The 20,372-nt window shown below is 60.3% G+C and overlaps 2 protein-coding genes across 7 annotated transcripts; one reads left to right on the top strand and one right to left on the bottom strand.

Moving 5' to 3' along the window:
- The first annotated feature begins 70 nt into the window (after window positions 1–70).
- On the top strand, window positions 71–14,463 carry MTG1 (mitochondrial ribosome associated GTPase 1). Of its 2 annotated transcripts, none has more exons than XM_027529031.1 (11): window positions 71–666; window positions 3,072–3,136; window positions 5,979–6,083; window positions 7,720–7,800; window positions 8,275–8,331; window positions 8,525–8,615; window positions 9,753–9,814; window positions 10,072–10,168; window positions 10,391–10,472; window positions 13,326–13,438; window positions 13,704–14,462. In XM_027529031.1, exons 2-11 carry the CDS (start codon window positions 3,083–3,085, stop codon window positions 13,835–13,837), a joined length of 876 nt encoding a protein of 291 aa, XP_027384832.1. In that variant the 5' UTR covers window positions 71–666; window positions 3,072–3,082; the 3' UTR covers window positions 13,838–14,462. The 2 variants fall into 2 exon arrangements, with proteins under 2 accessions (XP_027384832.1, XP_027384831.1); XM_027529030.1 differs by lacking the exon at window positions 71–666 and adding an exon at window positions 2,037–2,230 and having other exon boundaries at window positions 13,704–14,463.
- On the bottom strand, window positions 5,722–18,808 carry SPRN (shadow of prion protein). Of its 5 annotated transcripts, XR_003508863.1 has the most exons (4): window positions 17,705–18,808; window positions 14,958–16,978; window positions 6,162–6,565; window positions 5,722–5,906 (listed from the first exon to the last, which is right to left on the bottom strand). XR_003508863.1 is itself a non-coding variant. In XM_027529034.1 (3 exons), the coding sequence occupies exon 3, from the start codon at window positions 16,960–16,962 to the stop codon at window positions 16,531–16,533; it is 432 nt and encodes a 143-aa protein (XP_027384835.1). In that variant the 5' UTR covers window positions 16,963–16,978; window positions 17,402–17,463; window positions 17,705–17,791; the 3' UTR covers window positions 14,512–16,530. The 5 variants fall into 5 exon arrangements, 2 of the variants coding, with proteins under 2 accessions (XP_027384835.1, XP_027384834.1); XR_003508865.1 differs by lacking the exon at window positions 6,162–6,565; XR_003508864.1 differs by lacking the exons at window positions 5,722–5,906; window positions 6,162–6,565 and adding an exon at window positions 14,409–14,495.
- Between the last annotated feature and the right edge of the window lie 1,564 nt (window positions 18,809–20,372).

Here is a 20,372-nt window from a genome sequence, read left to right as displayed (position 1 = left end):
GCAGCCTGGGCCGCTCTGTTCTCGTCTTGCCCCAGCCCTGGTCACTGCAGGGCTCTGTGCCCCCAGCACGCGGCCTACCTCCCTCGGATACCCGGGACCCTGGGTGTGTTCCCGGGCCCCGGAGTTCTCACCGCAGTGGCAGCAGAGCTGGTAGGCGCCCCTGGTGTGAGTCCACGGGCCCTTCACCAGGTACTGGCTGCCCTGTGGGCCGGGTGAGGGTCAGCAGGTGGGAGACGGGAGTTCACAGGGCACGGGGCACCCTGTTCTGATCTGCGGGCTCAGGGTTTTCTGGAGGAAGTGAACAGTGAGGCCTGAAGGGTACAGAGGAACAGGGTGCCCTGGGAAGTGTTGGCATAAATGTGGGGAGCCCTTGGGGGGCCTGGTGCTGTGCTCAGCTGTCCCCATCTCATTTCACTGCCTCCTTGAAGTGTCCCAGGGAAGCGGCTGCATGGCCCCCATCTCACAGCCAAGGAAAGGTCAGAGGCCTCAGGTGGGGTTGGCAATGGCCAGTCTCACAGCTGCCACGGCAGAGTGTGGGCATCTTTCCAGGACTGTCCCCGGAGGCAGTACAGCTGAAGGCTGGCCTGCAGAGGGAAGCAGGGAGCTGCAGAGGCTGGGACTCCACACAGCAGGCATGGGGCCCCCTGGCCTGGTGCCCACCTCGAGGTCAGTGGCTCCTGATCCTCCTCGGACCTCGGGCTGCATGGTGTGTCCTGCTTCGCGTGTGGGCCCTGGAGGAGTGTGTGCATGCCTAAAGAATTGCCACCGGCTCCTTTCCAGCTCCAAGTGGCCAGACTGTCAGCCGTGGTGCTGGCCATGCCCTCAGCCCAGCACCTTCTCATCACCTTCTCATCTTAGGTCAAATCGCCCTCCGGGGATCTCTGCCCACAAAGGTCTGTCTGTGTATCCGCTCCCTTGTGTCCCTGGAGTTGCTTTGCTTGGGGCACCTGCCAGTAAGACAGCTGAAGAGAAATCTGGGATTTGGCAGGATTTTATTTTGGTTCTTTGGTCCTAGGGCTGTGGAAGGGCAGTGTCTGTCAGGCACACAGCTCTCTGTTGTTGTCTCAGGTTTTTTGAGTCCGTGTGCAGGACTGAGGCTGTCTGGGTGCAGAGGGCAGCTCAGTGAGGAAGATCTGGGAGCTTGTGCAGGGGGCCCAGGTGGTCTCACTCAGCCATGGGAGGGCCTGTCTCAGCCCTAGGAACAGCTCGCCCCGAGTATTAGGCTTAGGGCCATCAAGATGACAGTAGTGGTATCTTTGAGCTGAGAATCTGAGCATATTTGGAGTTTTAGGAGCTTGTTTAAAAAATTCCATTAGCTTCATACTCTTACAACAAAGTGCAGTGAGCAGTAGCCCAGGCTTCTGATTTAAAGTTAAAATCTGGGGACTTCCCTGTGGCCTAGTGGTTAAGATTCTGGGTTTTCACCGCCATGGTCTGGGTTCAATCCCTGGTTACGAAATAGCTCCTGCAAGCCCTGCGGCACAGCGGAAAAAAGAAAGAAAGAAAAAAAGTTAAAATCCGACTGTACTTACACTGAGTATTGCTGCAATAAAGAATTTCAGGCTTATTGCATTCAGGATTTAATTTAGCAGAACTGCAGCGTTTGCAAAGAGTTTGTACATTAAACCCAGAGTACTTGAAAAAGAGGATCTTATACTTGTCAGTTAAATTTAAAATATCTGAAAAAATATAACCAAGTTTGTAAAAAGGACCAAATTGACAGCGGACTACTAAATTTTGTCACTCAGAATATGGTTAAGGAAGAACCAGGATTTTTTAATTTAATGAAGACTGGACCCCTGAGAACTCCCGGAACTGCGCGGGTGCGGCCCTGGCTCGTAGCCCTCCCTGAAGCCCGCCCGAGGGACCCAGCCCGGCCCCCAGCCGCGTCCCCTGCTCCGTCCCTGGTCCCCAGCCCCGTCCCCACCCCCGGTCCCCGGCCCAGCCCCAGCACTGGCCGCTAAGCGCCTCCTGCGGGCCGAGGCAGCGTCGTGCGCATGCGCGGGCCGCGCCGGCCGCTGGAGCCCCGGAACCTTTGTGCGGGGTCGCACGGGCCCGGCGGACAGGTCCGTGGGTGGAGCGGTCCGTAGTGCTGCGCGGAGCCTGGGACGCGGACCCATGAGGCTGTCTCCGCGGAGTCTCTGCGCCGCCGTGCGGGCGGCCTGGCGGGAGAGCTTCCCTCTGGAAGGTCGCGACGTGGCGCGCTGGTTTCCGGGCCACATGGCCAAGGGTGAGGCGCGGCGGGGCGCGCTGCTTCCCCGGCTCCTCGCGGGTCCACCGCGGGGCGGGCTCGTGAGCTGACCCCGGCAGGCCCTGTTCCTCGGCTCGAAGCCCGTGTGCCCACCTGCTTGGAAAAGGACACAATTTCCTGGACGTTATTTGGGGACGGAATGAGGCAGGGCTAGGAAAGCACTTTCCAGGTTGAAGTCGGCTGTTTAATTACCTGAGCACCTTGAGGCGTAGATCGAGCTGGCGGTCTCTCGCCTGCACCCTCTGAGGTTCTTACTTTTCTCAGAGTTTGGCTCCGAGAGCGCCTGCAGACCCAGCGCCGCCCGGTGTGAGGGTGGCGGCCCTCGGCCCGCGCCGCCCCTCCATCAGTGGGACGGGGCGACCGCGGGCGAGAAGCAGGCGGTGGAGGCGAGATGTTTGAAAAGAAAGAAAATGAAGTCGCTCAGTCCTGTCCGACTCTTTGAAACTCTATGCACTGGAGCCCGCCAGGCTCCTCTGTCCATGAAATTCTCCAGATGAGAATGGAGGGGGTTGCCATTCCCTTCTCCAGGGGATCTTCCCGACCCAGGGATCGAACCTGGGTCTCCCGCATTGCGGGCAGACTCTTTACTGTCTGAACCGCAAGGGATCCAGCCACAAGGAATGTTTGTGGGTGTGCCCGAAAGACTGGGCTTGGCTGAGTGAGGGGACGCTGAGGAGCAGTGTTTCTGTATAGCCGTTTCACTTTAATGTACCCGAGAAACTGAACACAACGCCGTAAAGCAACTAACTGTGCTTCAGTATTACTTTATTAAAAGCTCGGAACCCGTCCTCCCCTGAGGCGTCCCTCTCCTGTTTTCCAGGGCTGAAGAAGATGCAGAGCAGCCTGAGGCTGGTGGACTGCATCATCGAGGTCCATGACGCCCGGATATCCTTCAGTGGTGGTGAAGTGGTCGCTTAGAATAAGCAGTACCTATTTGGTCTTTGTCCTGGTTCTGGCACAGAGCTCCTGAAAGTCTTGGAGTTTCCATCGTGAGGGGTGTGATAAGGTGTCTCTTGTTAATGAGGTGGTTTTGGAAAAGACCTTGGTCCCTTACGGGGGAGCTGCTTGCTGGGGGCGCCAGCCTTGCTATGGGAGGGTTAGAGCTTTCAGTCCTACCCCTGCCACCCCCGCCTTAGGCCCTGGAGGTTGAGTTCACTCACCAAAGGCCAGCGTTTCACTCTGTCCGCCTGTGTAATGAAGCTGCTAGAAAACCCCAGACTATTGGGGGGTGGGGTGGGGAGAGCTTCCTGGTTGCTGAGAGGGTGGAGATGCAGGCAGAGGCACCCGCAGAGGGGGAGGCTCCACGTCTTTTCCCAGCCTTCGCCCTGGACATGTCTTCCACCTGGCTGCTCCAGAGTTGTGTCCTTTTTGTTGTTTAGTCATTAAGTTGTGTCCGACTCTTTGTGACCTCATGGACGGTAGCCCGCCAGGCTTCTGTCCATGGGATTTTCCAGGCAAGAACACTGGAGTGGCTGCCATTTCCTTCTCCAAGGGATCTTCCCCACCTAGAGACTGAACCTGTGTGTCCTGCACACATCTCCTACATTGCAGGCCGATTTTTTTTTTTTTTTTTTACCTCTGAGCCCCTAGGGAAGCCAGATCATAAGTCTAATCCAATAAATAAAATGTTTCTCTCAATTTCTTGAGCCACTGTCCAGACTGGTTTTGCTAGAACCCAGGGAAGGGTCTTGGGAACCCCTGATTCAGGCCTGTTGGTCAGAAGTGACAGGTGACAACCTGGACTTGGAGTTGCTATTTTTTTTTAATTAATTTATTTTTTATTGAAGGATAATTGCTTTACAGAATCTTGCTGTTTTCTGTCAGACCTCAACTGCAGTTGCTCTTTGACGTGAGGGGCGGTGGCATTCCTGAGCCCAGACCATGGGGTCTGATGCCATCTCCAGGTTCATGGAGTCAGAGTTGTGCTGAACAGAAGGACCCCAGCTGGTGGTGAGAACTTCTTGGTGAGGGGAGCCCTCCCCCAACCCCACTGGGATTGGGTGCGGAGCTGTAGTGCAGGGGAGACCTTCCAGAGTCAGGCAGTGCACACGACTGGAGAAGTGTTCCTGACTGTTACCTTGTTCCCATCTGCCTTCTCTGGTCCCTGCTCTGGTCCAGTCGGCACCTCAGTGGCCAACAGGGTCACCTGTCCTAGTTCAGTTCAGTCACTCCGTCGTGTCCGACTCTTTGCGACCCCAAATTACTGACATTTAAAGCAGTGGTTCTCAATCCTTGCTACATATTAGAATTCCCCCGGGAGGCTCTTGAAAATACTAATATCTAGGCCACTTTCCTGGAGAAGGCAGTGGCACCCCACTCCAGTACTCTTGCCTGGAAAATCCCAGGGACATCGGAGCCTGGTGGGCTGCCATCTATGGGGTCGCACAGTTGGACACAACTGAAGCGACTTAGCAGCAGCAGCAGCAGGCCACTTTCCAGGCCAGTGAGTCAGGATCCCTGGTGCGGGGCCCAGAAGCTCCCTCTGACACAGGGTAGCTCGTTCGTCTCAGGTTTCCGCCTGGCACACCCGTGCCTTCCAACTCACTGCAGCAGTAGCAGGCTCCAGGTGGGATATGACACCTCCATTAGAAAGTAGCTGCCAACCAGGCTTCCTTCCTGTACTAAAGGATGCACCAGAAGAGGGAACGATCTCCCTCAGTAATGAGCGTGCTTTGCACACCCTGTTTTTGCTGTATTTACCTGAGCTGTGTTTAGAGGCTCTCTAGAAGACACAGGTGTTGGTTTGAAAGTCATCACCATCTGTACTTGGAATTTCTGAGAAAACTCTCCAGTTTCTCTACCGTAGGTTAAATGTTTCAGTTCGTACAATATCTCATGCCAGTCAGAAGGGTGTGGTGGCGGTTGCATGTCTGATTTCTGGACGAGGAAGCCTGCCGTTGCTGCCCGTGTGCTGAGGGGGGCCGCCTCCGCCCCGCCCTCCTCTGCTCGCTGGGTGTCCTGACTTCTCCAGGACGGCCCTTGAGGGAGCTCAGGCTTGGTTAACCTCTGAGGGCAGAGCGCTGCTTATGGAGAAAGTAAGTTGTTGTTTTTGTTGTCCCTGTGTGGTGTGGTGGGGACACAGCGGCTTAACTGGGGGCCTGGAACCTGGGCATGCTGAGGCTTCGGGACTCCTGGGGACAGGCACCAGGGAAGGGCTGAGCACCCCCAACATGCAGACACAGACCTCCCCTCCTGATGTGCTGGTGTCACAGTGAGCGCCGGGGGCCCCTGGCGGAGATAGGAAGGGGCTGCCCCTGGCGTTGAGGAGGTGGGCTCGCTGGAGGTCTCCATGCAGACGCCCAGGGGTGGCGGCGGTGGCATGAGATACATTGATCAGGACTCGTGGGAGGCACTTGTCCTGAGTGACCAGATCTTTTGGCAGCTAAACAGTGGTCTAGTCACAAAACCTTCCGTTGAGCTCTGTTTGTTTTTGCCGCCATCATTCCTGTTTGAGGAACCACGAGAGGGCGCTGCCCTGCCTCTTGTCCGCAGGAGGCGCCGGGGGCCTGCAGAGGCTCGGTGGCCCTCAGGCGGTGAGTGCAGGACTTGGGGTCGGCTCGGTCTCGTGGATGGGCTGGCTGGAGCGCGCCTGCTTCCAGACAGGCTTCTGCACTGTCCTTTCCTTCCGAGGGTGTCCTGTTGTAGGCGGTCCAGTCTGCGTAACAAGACAAGGGAAAGTATGTCAATTGGTGGTCAAATTGATGGAATCTTGCCTTAATTTTGCCACATCCCACTGTCGGGCCGAAACCCTCTGTTTCAGGAAACCCTTGGGCTTAAGCCTCACTTGCTCATCCTCAACAAAATGGACCTGGCAGATCTGAAGGAGCAGCAGGTACGGCTCAAGTCTGACCGGATCTCTGGTCTGGTCTGCCCAGGCCTGCGTGCTTTAGCAAACTAGCCTTAGACTAACCTGTCATTCAGGTGACCAAAGAGTTTGTATCCTTCAGCGGGGGTCCAGCCATGGGCGAGGGGAGGAGCCGTGCTCCCACAGAGTGGCTGCAGGGCCCTCGAGGCTGTGAGCACGCGGCATGTGGCTGCAGCTGTGGTACGGATGCCTGTCTCTTGTTTAACTTTCACTCACTCGCGTTTCAGTTGCCTCCTGGGGCGAGTGGCCATCACCCTGCTCTCCGACCCAGAGGCCTCTTGGTGCAGCAGCGTTGGCTTCCTGTGTCCTCCCAGACCTCTGGTCTGAGCTCTGGGCTGCCTGCTGCCCCCTGAGTGATCTGGAAGGTGTGAGACCCAAAGCAACTGGGGCTGTCCCCGAGCCCTGCTGGATGGGGACACAGTGTCCAGGGGTGATGTCTCCTATTGTCCCTGAGTAAGAGAAACAGAGAGAGTAGGTGTCAGAATCTTGAAATCGAGCCAGCTTTTGTGTGTGTGTAGCTTTTCCTTTTGCAGCAGCAGGAACGCGTTCTGGTTTCTTAGTTGGCTGTGGTACACTGAGTTCTTTAAACTCCACCCCCGTGTCTGCCTATGCAGGTTGGGAGGGGGAGTCCCATGCAGATTTGTACGCAGCCTGCAGTGTGACTTCACGAAGTCTTTGTGGGCCTGACCTTCATCTGCATCATCATAGCAAACAATAAATCAGCAAAACTAACTGAATCAATGAATGGCTTTTTTATTCCTTTAAGTAAATCAGTAGCTGATCAAACAATGTAGTTCAGTTCAGTTCAATTCAGTCGCTCAATCGTATCTGACTCTGCGACCCCATGGACTGCCGCACGCCAGGCCTCCCTGCCCATCACCAACTCCCGGAGCTTACTCAAACTCATGCCCATTGAGTTGGTGATGCCATCCAACCATCTCATCCTCTGCTGTCCCCTTCTCCTCCTACCTTCAATCTTCCCCAGCATCAGGGTCTTTTCCAATGAGTCAGGGCTTCGAATCAGGTGGACAAAGTGTTGGAGCTTCAGCTTCAGCATCAGTCCTTCCAGTGAATATTCAGGACTGATCTCCTTTAGGATGGCCAGGTTGGATCTCCTTGCAGTCCAAGGGGTTCTCAAACAGTGCAGTACTGGTTGTAAAAATAAGAGTCATACGGTGATTTCGCTTCACATTTAGGCCAGTAAGTTCATGTTAGTGTCAGTTTACTTTGGGGCTTTTAAAGTGTTCCACGTATTCTGTAGCTGGGTTCAAACCTTAGTGTAAGTGGGGCTTGTTTTGTGGAAGCTGGTTGGGAGGCGGGGAGCGATGATGTGACTGAGTGGAGACCAGCGCCAAGTGTCTCCGGGGCTGCAGGTGGTTTCGGATGACCTGGTGTGGCCCCGTCCTGTGTCCTCCCACAGAGCCCGTGGCAGGGGCGCCCCGGGGCTGGCCTGCCCTCCCCTGACGTGCCCTCAGGCCACCTGCCCCGGTGGCCCAGCCTCCTTTCGAGTCCCCAGCCCTTGAGCAGATCCTCAGACTCTAGCTTATGACGCCGCCCATGTCTTCCTTTGGTGTTTGAGTTGGAAACGTCTTGTCTCTTTTAGAAAATTATCCAACACTTAGAAAGAGAAGGCATAAAACATGTTGTTTTTACCAACTGTGTGAAGGATGAAAATGTCAAGCAGGTGGGTCTCTTCTGTTTTGTGCTCTGAGGCTTCTGCTTAAAATGTTAAAGAAACACCACAGATTACTGTGCTTCTGCAGGAAGCAGAATGTTGTTGGGTTTGGGGCACAGTCACCTCCTGGGTCGGGCAGACTGGGGGTGGGAACAGCAGGGTCGGGCCGAGAGATGCCTTTAGTCCCAAGTGGAGGCCATGGACGGTCTGTGCCTGTTTTCCTGGTCAAGTTGGAGAATTCTGCGGCTGTCATGCGTCTTTGGAAGGCGTGGCAGTGCCCGCTGTCCCCCTCGGGCTCTCCTCTTTCCTGCGGAAGGACAGGGCAGGGCCCCGGCCACCCCCACCCCTTCGCAGAGCACAGACTGCGTCTGACGTGTGTGGAACCACGCTGGCCGGTGGTGGGATGCCGGTGGGAGTGCCGCCTCCAGGGGCCGAGGGCAGCCGGGCTCCCCCCGGAAGGTGCCTGGTGGTTGTTGGTTGCAGGTCATCCCAACGGTCACGGAGCTGGTTGGGAGCAGCTACCGCTATCACCGAGGAGAGGTTGGTGGGCCAGGACCGGCCGAGGGCCTGCCCCTTCTGCTGGGAAACCCGGGCCCACTGCTGAGCCCAGCCTGGGGACCCCCCTCGGGTCTTGGCAGGTGGGGTGGGGCGGCCCCAGGTGGGCACGCTGGTGCCCCGGGGGTATGGGGGTGCGGGGCTGGGTGGTGCCCACCCCCTGCCCTTGCGCTTCCAGCACGTGGAGTACTGCATCATGGTGATCGGGGTCCCCAACGTGGGCAAGTCCTCGCTTATCAACTCCCTGCGGAGGCAGCACCTCAGGAAAGGTACTTCTGCAGTTGGGGGGGCAGGCACTGGTTCTCGTGCTGGGACGACCCTCCAGAGCCTGAGACCCCAGCTCACTGAGGGGGCTGTTGGCACCAGGAGGCCCAGCTGACAGCTTGGTGTGCAGTCAGCTGGTGAGACAGTCATTCCCTAATACATTTTATACTTCATCCGCTTTCTGTCTTTAAATGTTTAATATGTGCAGTTTCTATACGTGGGCGATTTTGTGCTTCCGTTACTCTGTCTCTTTGTCCCGCTTGCTCAGGGCGTGTGGGAAACGTGGGTGAGACGTCAGGCCGGGACCCGGAGAGGGCTCTCCGGGCCTGTGTCTCATGCCTGCTGGCGTTTGACGCCAAGTCCGTGTTGACTCGTGTTCTGCATGAGTGTGTCCTTTGGGAACCTCCCTGAGACAGACCTGTGCCGGACCGTCACCTCAGGCTGTTTCTGCTGCCAGCTGGAGCACTGTTACAGTCAGCTGTTGCTTACTTTCCTGTAATTGTGGCTTTAAAGACATCATTGGTGTTAGTACATTAAGTGCTGTGCAAGCCTCACACTGTCAGCCTCCAGACGCAAGTGGGCCTGCCCTCCGGAGCCCTGGAGCCTCTGGTGTGCGTTCTGTCGTGTGAATTGGGTCCTCGGGCGCCTCATCCTGGCTCACAGGGTCTGCGCTGCGCGGGGCCCGCTTCACGGAGCCCGAGTCCCCAGGGTCCACCCGCGCTGCTGCGTGCGCCATGATCTCCCTCCTTCTGAGGCTGATAACACTCCTTTGTGTGGGCGAAGCACGTTTTGTTTACCTGTCCGTGCGCTGATGGATGCGAGTGTTGCTCCAGCACAGGGGGAGGGTCTGCCTGGGACACGCCCTGAGCTGGGACCCTACGGCCAGTGTCAGGAGCCGCCCCACGGGTGGGCCATTGTGGGCGGTCCTGGGGCGGTGCCGGCCTTGCAGGGAGGAAGGCGATGCCAACAGGCAGCCCTGGCCAGCTGTCACGGCTGTGCCTCAGCGGGTCGTGGCGCCTGGGAGGCGGTCCTCTCCCTGCAGAGCCCTCGCTGGGCCCCGCTAGGCTCCCATGTGCATCGCTGCTCATCCAGCGTATCTGCCTGGGCGCTTGACAGACTGACGTCTCCCTTTCATCCTGCAGGAAAAGCCACCAGGGTGGGCGGCGAGCCTGGGATCACCAGAGCTGTGATGTCCAGGATTCAGGTGGGGCCTTGTCCTCATACCATACCTGGGCCAGGGCTCAGGTGTCTTCCATCCCAGGGGCATGCAGGGTCAGGGCAGAGCCTGTCCTCCTGGGGCAAGGTGGCTGCTGGGTTCCTGCCCTTATTCCTTCTCCACGTCACCCAGCAGTGGCATCCTGTGGGGATGCTGAGAGCTTGGTGGCAGTGACTCTGGGGGGCAGGTTCCAGGGTCTTCTCTAGCCTCAGGCAGAAGGCCAGCTGACCACGCTCTGCCCCCAGGTGTGTGAGCGGCCGCTGATGTTTCTGCTCGACACCCCTGGGGTGCTGGCTCCTCGGATTCCAAGCGTGGAGACGGGCCTGAAACTGGCCCTGTGCGGTGAGCCCGACCCCCACCACCCACAGCAGGCTCCCAGGCCCCCAGGCTCCCAGGCTGGGTGGCCTGTGCTTGGCCTGGCTGCTCACAGCTGACACCCCTGGCACCCTCAGCCCGTCGGGCATCCTGGCCCACCCTGGAGGGGGCGCCCTCCTCCCCCTCGACTGCGGGGGTGGGGAGGGCAGGGCGCGAGCTGAAGCCCTTCCCCTCCGCGCCTGTTCCCAGGAACCGTGCTGGACCACCTCGTGGGCGAGGAGACCCTGGCTGACTTCCTTCTCTACACCCTCAACAGGCACCAGCTCTCGGGGTGAGTGCAGGGGGCAGGCCCTCTCCCCCGGCCTCACTAAGCATAACTGAAACCAGCACCGTGAGGTGCCGTGGACAGTCTGTGGTCATCAATGTACAGTCTGACAGGTTGTGACATGTGGGTGCACCCGTGAAGCCGTTCAGTTCAGTCGCTCAGTCGTGTCCGACTCTTCTCGACCCCATGAACCGCAGCACGCCAGGCCTCCCTGTCCATCACCCACTGCCGGAGTCCACCCAGACTCACGTCCATCGAGTCAGTGATGCCATCCAGCCATCTCATCCTCTGTCGTCCCCTTCTCCTCCCACCTTCAATCTTTCCCAGAATCAGGGTCTTTTCAAATGAGCCAGTTCTTCGAATCAGGTGGACAAAGTACTGGAGCTTCAGCTTCAGTGTCAGTCCTTGCAATGAACATTCAGGACTGATCTCCTTTAGGATGGACTGGTTGGATCTCCTTGCAGTCCAAGGGACTCTCAAGAGTCTTCTCCAACATCACAGTTCAAAAGCATCAGTTCTTTGGTGCTCAGCTTTCTTTATAGTCCAGCTCACATCCATACATGACCATTGGAAAAACCACAGCCTTGACTAGATGGACCTTTGTTGGCAAAGTCATGTGACGCCGTTACACGTCCAGGAAACCCCGTTTCTTGTGCTGCCATGTGGCCCCCTCCCTGCCCACCTGCTTCCTGCACCTTCTGGAGCCTCACAGGGGGAGCCCTGTGTGCAGCCTCCCTGCTGGCAGTGCCCGCCTGGCCGGGCGTTCATCCCTGGGTTCATCCGTGTTCTCACACTGGGCAGTGCAGGCGGTCGCTGTGCAGAGGTCCAGTCGGTTTGCCCTCACCAGTGAGGATGGTGAGAGTGCCTGTGTCCTGCAGGCCCCCAGAGATGTCCCTGAGGACCCTGAGGACGTCAGGTCAGGCATTTGGTTTTCCCCACAGAACCAGCTTCTGGTCCCCACTTTCTGACCTCTGGTTTTTGTTCTGGTGGTTGCTGTCCGGTCCGCGTTCCTCCCTTGTTTCCGCGTTGCTGACTGTCTTCCTGTTACTGCTGTGGGCAGGAGGTGGGCTCGCCCCTCACCGCCGGTCCTGCTCACGTCTCCAGCCTCCGTGTCGTGGGGAGGTCGTGGTGTTCTGGTGACTTGAGGACGTGACCTCCTGTATCCTGGACAGGATAGTCTCTGCTCTGAAATCTCCCTCGTGTGTCCCTGTCCCCTGTCTCTTTACTTTGAGCTGGCGTGTCTTTACATTTAAAATGTTTGTTGCTGCATGTAGTTGGCCCTTGCTTTTCACCCATCTGGCCGTTTCTGCTTTTAGTTTAGGTGTTTAGGCCACTCATGTCTGACTGGTCACTGACGTTAGGGTTACATCTTCAATCTTGCCTTTGTCACAGCTGTTCTGTGCACCTTTTCTTTTCTCTCTCTTTGACCTTCTAGATCAGTCAGATGCCTTCTCTTTAGCTCGCTTGGCTGCACCGCGTCTCAGTTGCAGCTTGCAGGATCTTTAGTCACAGCACGCGGACTCTTGTGGGATCTGGTCCCTGCTCAGGGACTGACCCCGGCCCCCTGCACTGGGAGCGCGGCGTCTCAGCCCCTGGACCCCCAGGGAAGTCCCTCAGACGCTTTTCACGATTCCCTTTTGTCAGCTTGTTACCTAGAACCTGGGCGGAGGTGGCTCTGGGGTTCGCAAGGCATCGCAGTGGCCTGAGTGCCGTGAGGCCCGGGCCTCTCCCGTCTGCGGAGCTCGCCTCTGGGCAGTGTTGTGACACGTGTTGCTCTCTGCGGCAGACATGCTGCTGCGCTTTCTTGAAACATGGATGTAAAGTGAAGACTCGCCCCGTCTGCTCTGGGCCCCACCCTGTGGGGCCGTCTCCCTGCCCAGGATTCCCTGTGACGCCAGTGGCCGTGCAGCTGCTGTTGGAGGATGTGTTCATTTCACCTTCCGTTTTGAAGGGAGTTTGCCCCGTGGGCAGAGTTCTCGGTGGACGGACTGTCCGCAGAGGAGCGGTTTCTGATGAGAGTCTGCCCTCTGTTCCTCTGTTCCGTACGTACGGCGCTCTGGCTGCTGTGACGGTTTCTCCTCGTCAAGCGTTCGGGCAGTTTATGACACTGCGCGCCGGCACGGTTCCCTTGTTTCTTGTGCTTGTCCCCAGCCCTTGGCTCTCACCCCCAGACTGTGCAGCCTGCGTCACGCACGTGTGGGTGACCCCGGCCACTGTCCTCGTCCACGCAGGGCTGTCACCAGGCTCTGACGGTGGGTGCAGGGCTCCATCCCCCGCTCTGGCTCCAGGAGCGCTGGCTCAGCGCCGCTGGGTCCCCAGCTCCCTCGCCCTCTCCCCTGCAGAGTTCGAGCTGCTCTAATTCCCTCAGCGTGTGTTTCATAGTGTTTTCTTCCAGATGTTAGATTCGGATTATTTCTTTTTATTGTCTTCTGTGTGGGTTCTTTGCTTTGTAATCACAGGGAATGCAGTTCTAATAACTGATTCAGGGTCTCTGTGGATTCCAGTGTCTGGGGCGGTTCCAGCTGACCGGTTTTCTCCCCCGACGGGTCTGTTTTCCCGCTGCGTGTGCCTGGCAGCTCTTGCCCCTGACCTTCGGGTGGCAGGTGTCTTGGTATTCCTGCCCTGGGACTGTCATCGGGAACACTCCGGTCCTTTTGCTTAGGGTCTGCAGGGAGACCCCCTCGAACGGTCAGCTGTCCTGGCAGCTGTACCCAGGGTCCCGGTGTGGGGCTGGGTCTCGGGGCAGCTGCCTGTGGCCACGTGGAAGGTGGGTGTCGGTGAGGTCCTCAGCTCTGCAAGGAGGTCACTGGCACCCACGAAGGGGTCACTGGAGAGCCGGTGACTGCCGCCCTCCCACAGGTACGTGCAGCACTACGGCCTGGGTGAGGCCTGTGACGACATCGCCAGCGTGCTGAAGCGGGTGGCCGTGAAGCTGAGGAAGACCCAGAAGGTGAAGGTGCTGACGGGCACGGGTGAGATGGGCAGCCCCGGGGCTGGGCGGGGGTTGGGCCCAGGGCAGTCGGGGGAGGGGTGTCTGCCTTGGCTGCAGGGGAGGGGCCGGGCCTGCAGGGTGGGCCACACCTCCTCTGGAAGCTCCAGGCCATGATGCCCTCACTCTTGTGAATTCGGGTGTTTTTCCCGAATGTGCTGTGCAGACGCCCACCTGCGTGGGCCTGAGGGGGTTGGACTGGGCCCCGCGTGCGGCTCCCTCCTCACCTGAGCCTCCTGCCTTCCCAGGGAACGTGAACGTCATCCAGCCCGACTACCCTGCAGCCGCCCGAGACTTCCTGCGGGCCTTCCGCAGCGGGCTGCTGGGCCCCGTGATGCTGGACCGAGACCTCCTGCAGGGCCGCTCTGCAGAGGAGTCGTGAGCTGGTCTGGCGGGAGGGCCTGGCCCCTGCCCTCAGCTCTGCAGCTGGGGTTGGATTCCCAGAGTCCCCACGCTGCTCACCGCACTGGGTCTCTGTTCCAGGAAGGAGGCCGAGTCGTCCTGCCCCACAGCTGGCCCCTGGTCCCAGCGGACAGGCCTGGGTGTGAGCGTCAGGGCGGTGGGCATCCCGTGTGCCAGGCCCGGGGTGGGGGGACACTCTCTGGTGTTCAGTGTCTCTCAGCTCCTTTCCTAAGGAGAAGCTGGCATTTTCTCAGGAGTTGAAACCATCATCTGTAATTTTAAAATTTTAAATTAAAAGGCCTATCTCTGAGCACAGCTCGGCTGGGCCCATCAGGGAGAACTGAGCCGCCAAGGAGCTGCCCCGCTGGGACCTCCTGTTTAAGACTTTCAAACGGCCACGTTGCCTCTGCGGCCCTGGCTCGGGCTCGGCCACCTCGCTCTGGTCTTGCGGAGCCCGGAGCTCAGTCTGGGAGGATGAGGGCATCTGGGCGCCGTACCCAAGAAAGCTGGCAGTGTGGACACAAGAGGCTCCGGGGTTGGCCCTCTCACTGTGCAGCCCCGCGGGCCCCTTGCCAAGAAAAACAACACGAACGCTCAGCACCCAGGGCTCGTGTGTCAGGTTCCTGAGTGTCCTGGTCCTGCAATAAGGAGCGGTCTGGTTGGCAGCAGAGTTTATTTCACCACTGAAGCGTGCACACACACACACACACAGGAGGTCCCGAGGAGCCGCGGCAGAATCCAGCGGCCCCGTCCCCTTGGTGCCCAGGGCCGCTCTGCTCACAGCCCGGCTTGTGCACAAGCCAGGGCGGTCAGTGGAGACCCCAGGCCTTCCTGCCGCCTGCGAGCACCTTCCAGCTAATGAGACGGCGCCCAGCGTTGCTGGGCTCACACCTGAGGGGCAGGAAGGTCACCACCACAGCCTGCACATTCTGGAAGCGGGCGGGGAGGGAAGGGTGCTGGGCCTGGGCGCTGCATTTGGTTACAGCTCCGGCTCTTCTGTGGCCAGTGGTGTTGCGACCTTCCCGGGCACTCCGCCAGGGCCCCTCTTCCTGTAGGCGGCCCTCTAGGTCCTGCTGCGCCCCCCCGCCCAGCACACTCACCAGTTCGCCTGAGGCTGCCCACCCTGAGCGCCGCCTGCTTCCTACCGGAACCCTGCCCCGTGGGGTGGGAAGCGTTCAGGGATGTGTGGCTGCAGACGCCAAGGTCTCCTGAAGCCGGGTTGTTGAGTGGAGTCACCTGACAGGAGCGGTGTTGCCCGCACGAGCGGTGTGCTGGCGCTGCACGCCGCAGAGGCGCGCGAGGGTCTGGACCAGCCATGGTCCGTGTCCTCGTGGGCGTCTGAGGCTGAGCACAGCTCGGCCAGGCCCATCAGGGAGGGCTGAGTCGCCAAGGAGCTGCCCTGATGGGACCTCCTGTTTAAGACTTTCAGATGTTACTTCTGAGGCCCTGGCTTGGGCTTGGCCACCTCCCGCTGGTCTTGTGGAGCCCGGAGCTCAGTCTGGGAGGATGGAGGGCATCTGGCAGTGTGGACACAGGAGGCTCCAGGGAGCTGTGGCCTGCAGTTTGGCGCCTGGGCCTTTGGACAGAAATGCTTGGTCCAGGCCCCGTGGATAATTTGAGACCCTGACTGCAACCAGAGCCGAGGGCCAGCTGGGAATGCAGAGTCGGCAGGGCTCCTGGAGATGCTGGTCTGGACACGAATCTGTCAGCTAAGTCCACAGGCCTTGCGGCGCGGGGCAGGCAAGGGCGGGTTCTGGAGGCAGAGTCCGGCCGACCAGGAGCCGGGCCGCAGCTGTCCTGCAGGGTCCTGGGGCTCCTCCAGCCAGAGGGCGCGCCGGCGAGCCTGGGCCCAGGCTGGCTCACGCCGGTGGGGCAGGTCGGCAGCTGGAGGGAAAAGCACCTGAGAGGCAGGGCTGCCTCACTCTGGGCGTCGGGAGCCAGGGGCAAACCTTGAGTCTTTGGGGGCTGCTCTGGGCTGTGTCCCCTGGTTCCCCCAGCAGTGGGCCTCACAGCATCTGCCCAGAGAGGGCTGTGGCCCTGGGTCCACAGGCAGGGCAAGGCTCCGGGCAGGCCCTGGGTGAGGGTGTTCTGGGAGTGTCCAGAGAGCATGGGGCCATGCTGGGCTCACAGATCCACAGACGCACCCCCCTTCTTGCTGGATGGGTGACCAGCGCTTTTCCTCGAGTCCTTCAGTCCCTGGGGCTGCCTCTGTGGGGGGCGGGGGGCACCATGTCCTCTGGGCTGTGGCAGAACCAGCCCAGCCTGAGGGCCCGCCTCCCTGCCAGGTGGTCAGCACCGTCCTCAGCACTCAAGTGTCCAGGGTGGGCTCAGAGGAGCTGGGGTGGCCTGAACAACCTGTGGAGTGGTAGGCGCCCGGCCAGCGTGGACCGGTGCGGGAACCGCAGGACCCCTGCCGTTCTGGCTTGGGGGGACTAACCCCAGCAGGAGGCAGGGTATCCTGGGGCTGCTGGGCCGCTGGCCCCCTGGGAGGATGTGAGATGGGGAGGGGCTCCGACGGGAGGTGTCACAGCTTCAGGCCGAGGGGCCAGAGCTGCCCACACTGCTCTAGGCTCCTGGCTGTGGGCAGGGGAGGGGAGGGGCGATCGGGGCCGCGGGGCCTGGGAGGAGGGCACAGGCTGGGGGCGGCTCTGGCCCTGATGCGCCCGGCCCAGCCTAGGGCCGCAGCAGCCGCAGGGCGCCCAGGGCCCCGCCCAGCAGTGGGCAGAGGTGCCTGTGGCCTGTGGGCCCCGTGCCTGAGGTCCACGCCCAGTAGCTGTAGACGCCTCTCCCCGTTCCGTTGCTGCCGGGCGCTCCGTCCTCTGCATCCTCCGGGCCAAGCTCCGCCGGCCCCGCGGCCCTCCTCCAGCTCGAGCCCGCAGCCAGGCCTGCGGCTGCCCCCGCCGCGGCCCCCGCCGCCGCCCCCGCGGCCACGCGCATTGAGGAGCCGGCGTAGCGGGGCGCTGGCCTCACACGCACCCTCGCGGCGCCGCGCCCGCCACGGGCGCTGCCACGGGCCCCACCGCGGCCACCCTTGGCTGCACTGCCGTCGCAGAGGAAGGTGGCCGCTAGCAGCAGAGCCCAGCACACGGCGGCCGCCCAATTCATGTTCCTGGAGCAGAACCTGCAGGACGGAGAAGGAGATCTCAGCTTCTGTGAGGACGGGGCACTCAGGAGCTGGGAACAGAGGACTTGGGGAGGTAGGGAGGTGCTCGGGGCCCGGGCACAGGGAGCTCAGCGGTCAGGGGCGGGCTGGGCATTGGGTGGTACGCGGGGCCTCGCCTGCTGGAGGAGTGGGGAGTGGGCTGGGGCGGGCTGGGGGCAGGCCTGCCTGAGGATTAGGGCCTGGGGCCTTGGGCGGGGATGGGGGGTCTTGTTCAGTAGCCGGGAAGGGGCTGGTGGGGGTGAGGGTTCTGCAGTGGGGTTATTCTGTGTGGAGCGTGGAGTGCGGGCAGAGGAAGGGGCTTGCGAGCCCCCTGCGGTTGAGGGCGCTCAGGCCTGCGGAGGGGGCTCCATGTGTGGGCCGCTCCAGGGCTTGCAGGCCCACCGGCCACCGTGGGGTGAGGCTGCGTCTCCAGGTCCGAGGGCCCAAAGGAAGCGGGTGAGGGTCTGGAAGAGGGGCCAGCAGGGAGCCTCGGTCGCTTTCCCAGGCCCCTCCCCGGGCTCCGGGGCCGCAGCCCCACCCCGGGCAGGGTCCAGCCTGGCGCCCCCTCCCGCGCGCTCCGCCTCGCGCTCCGCCCCTCCCGCTACCGCCTGGCTCGCAGCTGGGCCGGGGACCAGAGGCGACCCCTGGGCGGCGGCTCCACCCGCCTCCCGGCCCCAGACGCGCCCCCCCACCGCCCGGTCTTACCAGCCGCGGGCCTCGGGCAGAACCGCGGCGGCTCCGAGGACCGCGGCCCGAGCGGAAGGGGGGCTGTGGCGGAGACCTGGCCGGCGCCGCCGAGCGGAGCGGGGATGTGCGTGCGGCCTCCGCCCTTGGCGTGGGGCGGGCAGACGCGGAGGCTCATCCCCGGGACGGGAGGGAGGGGACAGGGGCGGGCCTTCGCAGGCGCAGCCCCCCTCTGCCCAGCACCCCCCCACTCGCCGCCCGGTCCTCCATCCCTTGCGCACCCCAACCCTGACTGGTCCCCCGATACCAGTCAGCCCCACGGTCTTCAGCACCTCGCACCCCCCGCTCCACCGCATCCGTCCTCACCCCAACTTCGCACACTCCGTCCCCTCACCCCCCCACCCTCCGGCCTGACCCCAAGCCCTATCTCCCTCACATCCTCTCCAGTTCCTCTTTCCCTCCATTTCCTGGGGGTGTGTCCACACGGGCGCCTGACCGCAGGGCCCAGAGAGGAGAGGATGGCTCTCCAGGGCGTCCCAGACCCAGAGCAGCACCAGCCCTAGCAGGCCCCCTTCCAGGCCTGGGAAAGGGGAGCCGGGACCCCTCTTCCCACCTCCAGGGCTGCCGCTCAGGTTCCTCCAGGGCCAGGCAGGCGGCCCCACCATCTGTGACCCGACTGCTCCAGCTAGCGGGCCTCCAGGTCCCCGCTGGATTGGACCCCTGGGCCTGGCTCTGTCTTGCTTTCCAAGGTTTGTCTGTCCTCGAGTCTCCTCCCGGCCCCCTCCCAACCCCAGACTCTAGGCCTCGCCTGAGCCGCTCCCCCTGGGGACACCGGCTCTCACGGTGTCAGGAGTGCACGGTGCCGCAGAGGCCTCTGTGACACCGTCTCTCTCCGAGTCTGTTCGATCCTGTGGTCCCTGAAGGCTCAGCGCCGCCGCGTCGTCCCACGCTGTCCTGGGCCAGGGGCCTCGGGCTGCTGTGGCTATGCGCGATGGGAGAGGCGGGGCTCGTCCAAGGCTTGCATCCTCTGGTGGACTCCCTGGTCCCACGCACAGAACAGCCCCAGTGAGTTGCTCACCTCCAGGAAACAAGGGCACTTCTCTGAGGAGATCAGGATGCCACGTGGGGCCTGCAGGGAGGTCACCACTGTGGCCTCTCAGCACCGTTCCCCTGCTCCAGTGTGTCCCCTGGGAGCCCACCTTCTCTTATTTTTGCCCATGGGGTCTGACTGTGACTGCCCCCTCCCTGGCCCTGGGAGGGGATGTGGCACGCCTTCCTGGCCGCACGGACCTGCTTCCCAGGGCAGGGCCGGGCCTGGGCCCTCTCCTGGGGCACCGAGAGTCGGGAACAGTCTCGCATGTGGCTCCACTGCAGAGCCCAGAGCCGGAGCGGGCGGGCGGGCCAGGGGCAGTGAGGGGCGTGCCCCCTCGGCCTCCCGGTCGGGCAGTGCCACAGCTGACACCGGGCACCTTCCCTGTCACCTGCGCTCAGAGGGCCCCCAGCCCAGGGACATCCCTGCTCCCTTGTTCTCAAGGGTCCTGCCTGACAGCTCCCAGACAGGCTTCCTGTTAAAGTGTCAATAGCAGCCAGCATTTATCAGACGTTTGAGGAAAGTCTGCAGCACAATAAAGACCACAGCAAAGAAAAGGGGAAAAAGGCTCAAGAAGTTTGAGGAATTAGAGAAAAACCTAAAAAAGCAAAAATAATCCATAGGCTCAGAAAGACTGGGGGAGATACTGTGTTTGTATAAGAACAGGAGGCTAGGACAGAGGTCCAGACTAAGTAAGAACTTCTGAAAACAAGGTGGCAAAAAGCCAACAGAACTGAATTACAAAGTGAAGGACATTTTTTTAGGTGAACAGAAACAAGACGGCAGATATAAGAGAAAGGGCGTGGTTTTGGACTCTGAGTCTGATGGAGTCCCCCTTCAGAGGCAGAGGGTCAAGGGCACTCCGCGAGAGGAGCCATGGAGGGAGGCTAATGATCCCTTTCATGAGGAGCTAAGCCTTATCTGTTGAAATGTGAGGGAAGCATAGGAAACAATTTAGACTATTTTATGTTTAAATATTAACATGAAAAATTCAAATGAAATACTAGCCACTGGGACTTCCCTAGTGGGAAGACGTTGCATTTCAATGCAGGGGTGAAGTTTCGACCCTTAGTTGGGGACCTGGGATCCCACATGCCTCATGCCCAGAAAACCAAAACATAAAAACAAATATTAGCCATTGAGCCCAACAGTACATTAAAAGCAGGTCGTCACTCTCAGGTCCAGGTGGTTTCAAGTCTGTGGACACACTTCACTCATTGCTGCACAAAGGGAGAAAAACACTCATGATTTTCTCAGAAAAAGAAGACGGCACATTTCATTTCTTTTTTTGTTTGTTTTTCAGTTTTTTTGATTATGAAAATGTATTCCTGTTGTGCCTTCACTCCCAACACACGACCCTGGTCCTCCTTCTTCCCTTCATGTTTGCTGCTCAGTTGCTTGGTCGTGTCTGACTGCCCCGCCACGGGCCGCAGCACTCCAGGCCTCCCTGGCCTTCACCATCACCAGAACTCGTTCAAACCCATGTCCACTGAGTCAGTGGTGCTATCCAGCCATCTCATCCTCTGTCGCCCCCTTCTCCTCCTGCCGTCAGTCTTTCCCAGCATCATGGTCTTTTCCAATGAGTCAGTTCTTTGCATC

This window comes from Bos indicus x Bos taurus, chromosome 26 (assembly GCF_003369695.1).
Source record: "Bos indicus x Bos taurus breed Angus x Brahman F1 hybrid chromosome 26, Bos_hybrid_MaternalHap_v2.0, whole genome shotgun sequence".
Taxonomy (NCBI): domain Eukaryota; kingdom Metazoa; phylum Chordata; class Mammalia; order Artiodactyla; family Bovidae; genus Bos; species Bos indicus x Bos taurus.
Note: the sequence above shows the minus strand (reverse complement) of the source record. Positions and strands in the feature narration are given on the sequence as shown.